At 33.6% G+C, this 5,816-nt stretch overlaps 1 protein-coding gene across 3 annotated transcripts; it reads left to right on the top strand.

Annotated features, from left to right (window-relative positions):
- On the top strand, positions 1-4,908 carry LOC120264275 (bifunctional riboflavin kinase/FMN phosphatase-like). 3 transcript variants are annotated; one of them, XM_039272077.1, is made up of 7 exons: positions 35-123; positions 1,292-1,439; positions 2,101-2,287; positions 2,722-2,852; positions 2,973-3,042; positions 3,140-3,205; positions 4,851-4,908. In XM_039272077.1, the coding sequence occupies exons 1-7, from the start codon at positions 121-123 to the stop codon at positions 4,852-4,854; spliced, it is 609 nt and encodes a 202-aa protein (XP_039128011.1). In that variant the 5' UTR covers positions 35-120; the 3' UTR covers positions 4,855-4,908. The 3 variants fall into 3 exon arrangements, with proteins under 3 accessions (XP_039128025.1, XP_039128011.1, XP_039128018.1); XM_039272091.1 differs by lacking the exon at positions 1,292-1,439 and having other exon boundaries at positions 1-123; XM_039272084.1 differs by lacking the exon at positions 2,101-2,287 and having other exon boundaries at positions 1,292-1,572.
- Positions 4,909-5,816: the final 908 nt, after the last annotated feature.

Genomic DNA, 5,816 nt, shown 5'->3' with positions numbered 1-5,816 from the left:
ACCTCATCGAATAGAGAAATCAAGCCTTATTTCTCTTTAAACCTTTCCTTCTTTCCCTTCCTTCCCTTCGTTGTTCGATCCATCCTCTAATGGAGATTGCTACTGTTTTTCGATCTTTTCATGGTATAGTCACCCTTTTTTTCTCATTGTCTATGCTTGTTCTTGATTACTTGAAGCCAGGCTGATGTTTTTAAAGTGTAATTGGTTAATATTTGATGAGTTTGCTATTGATTTTTTAAGTTGTGAATTGTTGCATGGATCTAACTTTTTGGTGTGATTCTGATGCCCTGTTTTTATTATGTGAGCTTATTTGTGTTTTTTTATCTGAAATTGGTGTAAGGATTTGAGTTTTAGCTCTGATTTGATGCTCTGCAGTGAGATTTTTTTGAGTTTTTTATTGGTGAAATTCATGCAAGCATTGGATGTTTTTGCTTTTGTTTTTGTTTTTTGTTTTTTCCAATTTTTTTAGGTTGTAAATTGGATAGCAGGACGAGGATCTAGGATTGAGTGTGATATGTGACTTCATTGGGTTTTTTAATTTAGTTTATGCACCATTTGGCTGCTTGCCCCTTTTATTTACAAACTGTGGTGGCATTGAGAATATTTTGAGTGTTCATAGTTAAATTTGATGACAAAAAAAAGACTGGATCTAATCTACTAGTAGATGTATGGAACTGATAACTGCTGAAGTGACAAGCAAAGAGAAGATCTTTCTTATTGTGTTTTCACTTTTTGTTTATAGATATGACAATTTTAGAAGTGTATGGTAGTCGTAGTATTACACCACATCATTTGATCTTTCTGCCAGTTTATTTATGGAAGATCTCAAATGTGTAAGTGAGATGAATTGAGTAGATGCATGTATATATTCTGTTTAGTCATATGGGCCTGAATATGTAGCTCATAAAATAACAATCATGATATATGGATGATTATTCCAAATAATCTTGCCTTTGATTTTTAGTCATTGTTTACTCCCTTTGCTTGTGCTCTTTGTTATGTTGAAGTAGTTAAGTCTATATTCTTTGAAATAAAATGATAGTGTTTTTGAATAGTCTTTTATGCTAGAATATTTTTGCCTGGAAAATACTTATTTGCACCTTACCATGTAAGAATGCTGGGATCTACTATATTTTCTGGTGGATGCTAGCGCATTAGATACTTTGCAAAACAAACTGTATTTTCGTTGATTGCAGAAGGCTGTGAGATAAGTTCATATGTCTTTACTTATTGCTATGTGCCATTTGGACAACTCAGTAAACAAAGTACACCATTGAAAAACCTTTTGCAGCCTCTATCAAATAATGCTTTCAGAAAAGAGGCATTTTTCAAAGTTCTTTCTGTCAGCCATGGACTTGTAGCCTCAAAAGTGAACCATGGAGTATCCTTCCTACCATGTGTTAAAGCCTCTGAAGCTGCATTGGCAATGGCATCAAATGGTGAGAAAAATATAAAGCTTGTTCTATCCTTATTCAATAAAGCCTACTCTATCCCTCATTTTGAGTGGTCGGAGAGGGGAATGCCTGCGAAGGTGGAGGTCGCAGGCATACCAGGAAGAATGTCACCGGCGAGGTATGGATATTGGTGAACCTATGCACCGGTAGTTGTTGATTTGGCCGTTTAGGGTCCTGGGAATCTCCTGGCCGACAGGCTGTTGGTTTAGGATTTAAATTGATGGCTGGCTATTAGTTTGTGGGCCTTTGATTCAGCCCATTGATAATTTAATTTCTTGTCTAGTATCAACAAATTGTCTAGTTCTTGTTGTGTTTTCTTATTAGCTGAATTGAAGAGCATTGTTATTATTTATATCACTAGCTATTTGTTCTTGTCTCAAGTTGTGTACCTTTTTGTTTTTGTTTGTTTTTCTAGATGAATTTTTCGAGATTATAGATAAACAATTACCTCTTCATGAAAAATGGCTTTTTTTCTAAGCCTTTTGTCTAGGATGGTGTCACAAGTTGTTCTTGATTTGGATGGTACTTTTTGAATACCGCTTTTTTTTGGATTTTATTTTTTTGGGTTCACCTTGTATTTGTTTTTATAATTTCAGAAAAGTTTCTTCTTTTTTTCTTTTTATGCATTTGTTTTATGCTTATTCAGTTGGAATTGTGAATGATGTCTTAAAGAGGTTTTTACTCAAGTATAACAAGCAGTGGAATACCAAAGTGGCACATAACCTAGTGGGGAAGACTTCAAGGGAAGCTGCTACCATTTTCTTGCAAGATTATGGACTCCCTCTGAGTGTTAAAGAATTAATGGATATGATTACCCGGTTGTTCTCTGACCAGTAATTCCTTTACTTGATTTTATTGTCCTTTCATCAGGAGTCAGGACATGGGAATACATAGTCATTTTGCCTCTCCATTTTGCTTGTATCACTATTAAATTTCTAATGTTTCATTTATCTAAAGAGTTTTTAATCCCTGACTACTCCTATGAATGAATCTTTTTTCTTTGATTGGTTCTTCAACCCTTAATAGTTGCTAAACAATTGTAGCCTCTCTCTCAGTTTTGAGCTCTTGCTATGGAGGAAAGGACAATAAGAACTCTCTTTCTAAGTTCTCATCCTTTGATCATGTGAATATATTAATCTTTGGCTTACATAATATGATTTCTTTTCCATGAGAATATCAAATTACTAGTTGTGTTAGTGTTGTTATGGTTACATTTTCACTGTGTTATGTTTACACTTTAGACCCATTAGCATGATTTAATTTGCAGGTGGTACAACATTAAAGCTTTTCCATGTGCCAATCGGTTGATAAAGCATTTGAGTAGTAATGGGGTTCCAATGGCTTTGGCTTCAAACCCACCAAAATTGAACATGGAAGGCAAAATTTCTGACCACCATGGTATTTGCACGCTTAAAACAAGAAGAATATTTTTGATCCTCTATGTAAATCCAGTAACCTGACTAATTGCTAATTATAGTGTCTCTTTCTAGTTTATTGGTTTTTTGTGTCTTGTCGTAGGATGGAAAGAGTCCTTTTTAGCCATTGTTGGTGGAGATGACGTTATAAATGGAAAGCAATCACCTGATATGTAAGATATAGAGATTGAGTTTTTAGTCTTCAGGCATTTGTACTATTTGTGGTTCTAAGTTCATGGTTCTAACCTTTTTGTTGTTGTCCTTTCAAAGATTTCCTAAAGCTGCTAAAAGGATTAACACTGAACCATCAAACTACCTAGTGATTGAAGACTCACTGTAAGTGTTAACGATGCCATGTTATTTATTGGAAGTGTGTCAGATGTACATATTTACATCATTACTTTTGTTTGTTTGGATCTGCCGTAATTGTGCATCCTACTTTGTCTGTGGTCGCACCATGACATTACTAATGCTATGACAATGCACAAACATGCCTTCAGTTTTAGCCATATATAGTCAACTTAATTTCTTTGAAACATAATATTGACTTTAAAAATATAAAATCAAACTAAAATCTAAAAACAGATATAATGAATGAGCTGAACTAGGTTGCGTTAAGTGTAGCATCACAAATGAACAGAAGGTATAACATGTACAAAAAATACATTTCAAAAGAATATTATCAATGAAACTAGAATGCAGATTGTCTGTGATTTTTACCATGAGATGTAGCACTCGATAAGTTAGACTAATGGAGTGGCCACATAAACCAAAGATCCGGTCAATTAAGTGGCATCACAATTTAGTTTAACTGATCATCATTTATAAATGAAACCAAAAGTAGTTTGCTATTTACTAATAACTTGTCTTAATAGTGCAGCTTTAAATTAATAATTTCCGCTACACTCACAAATTTAATCACACTTTTAAAAGTAAGCAAGTTCTTTCACTATAATTTGAAGACATTGATTCACCATACCATCCAACATCACATGGTGATAACTGTAAAAATGGTATGTCAATAAAATTAAAAAAAGTAAACAAGTCAGAAAGGTGATAACTGTAAAAAATGGTCATATCAAAAAGGATCAAGAAGGTGACAGAGTACTTAAACAAGAACTACTTGAGGCCACTGATAAACCCAATAATAACCAAGTCAATATAAGAGAAACTTCAAAAGCAATTATAATCTAGATGGCCTACTTGCAGGGGCACCAGAGTGTGATAGATTGCAATAGAAATTATTTAAGAAATCATGCTAGAATGATTTTAAAATACCATATCTTCTACTAGAGTATTCAGTATTTTAGCAGTATAGACTGCACCGATGAGTAGTAGTTGTGTAAGTTTGAACAGATGGTGGGTTTCCATAGCTAGAAAAAAAACACAACCAGATATAATCGAATCTTTTGTACTAAAATTAAATGGCATAGATCTTTCTAATTCAAAGCAAATTACGCAACCCCTTTATTGTTCATAAAGAGTCAATAAATAATATTAATTTATAAGAAATTCTAGCTTGCATTTAGCTCATAAATAGATATGCTACTTCGTACTGAAATAGAAGTCCCCATAACATTTTCCCAATATGCTGTATTATTGTATTTGAAAGTTTGTAACTAAAATGAAAGCCAACCAAGCTGAGAAAATCAGTGCTTACTGGCCAAAGATTTATTTTATAAATCCAAGACTGTTCCCATTTGAAAATGTTGGATTTACTTCAACTTCTGAACTAGGGAATGGGACTTCAGACTTATCAGCATGTAATTGTCTAGTCCTTTGGAAGCTAAGTACCTTAGAATTTTTAGGAAGACATTATATGTCCTTATGTCTGTGGGCAAAAATGATATGTTTTAATTATATATTTTTAAGAAGAAATTTCCCAGCCAATAGAAGTTGTACAATTTTTGTGTATTTCTTAATTTAGAATTTTTGCAAGTGATAGTATTCTAATTATTGAATCTTTAGAAAAATGTTGCAGGTAAACGACCCGGCTTGACTACCAATACTCCGCGTGAGCTGCCTAGAAAGCCTACAGCCGCATACTACTGTCTAAGACGGAATCCAAAGGCGAGACCCCTCATGAGTGATGTTGTGGAGACTCTTGAGCCCCTTACAATGCAGATAGTGCAAGTGAAGTCTCAGCTCATACACCAATTCTTGACAGTCTTTTTTGACTAAAAAAATATTTTGTAATAAAAATAGATAAATAGTGTAAAAAATTTTTACATTTTGATTAATACACTTGAGCTCATTAATTGTCAATAAAAACCAATGAAATTAAAATTAGAAATGTATTAAAAGATTCATGTTTTTTATATGCAGGTTAAAGAAATTTATTTATTATTAAAAGAAAAATAAATTAAAATTCAATCTAATTAATTAACAAATTTAGAGGCGGTTAAGACCACCTCTAAAAGTATGAACATGTTAGAAAAATAATAGCATTAGAAGGGGTTATAACCACCTCTAAAAACTATTGATTTGAGATAAAAATTATTAGCTATAGAGGCGGTTATAACCGCCTCTAAAAACTATATTGAAGAGTAATAAGAAATTATTAGTTTAGGGTTATAGAGGCGGTTATAACCGCCTCTAAAACTATATTGAAGAGTATAAGAAATTATTAACTATAGAGGCGTGTTATAACCGCCTCTATGCTATTATGAAAAACCGCTTTTCGTAGATAAAACTTACCCCCAACGGTTTGTACAAACCGGCTTTTAAAAATGTAGAGCCGGCTTGATACGAGGCGGTTTTAGAGGCGGGTGAAAAACCAACCCTATAGCTATAGAGAGCGTTAAAACCGCCTCTATAGGGCTTTGAAAATCACTCTCTAAAAGTCCTTTTGGTGTAGTGTTGAAAGGCATGCAGGAAAAACCCTCATATGAACTCCAGCTTTAGTCTGATCTGATCGCACTGTTGGTTGTTTATTAGGCTTGGGTGC

This window comes from Dioscorea cayenensis, chromosome 1 (assembly GCF_009730915.1).
Source record: "Dioscorea cayenensis subsp. rotundata cultivar TDr96_F1 chromosome 1, TDr96_F1_v2_PseudoChromosome.rev07_lg8_w22 25.fasta, whole genome shotgun sequence".
Taxonomy (NCBI): domain Eukaryota; kingdom Viridiplantae; phylum Streptophyta; class Magnoliopsida; order Dioscoreales; family Dioscoreaceae; genus Dioscorea; species Dioscorea cayenensis.
This window is presented reverse-complemented; position numbering and strand designations above follow the sequence as displayed.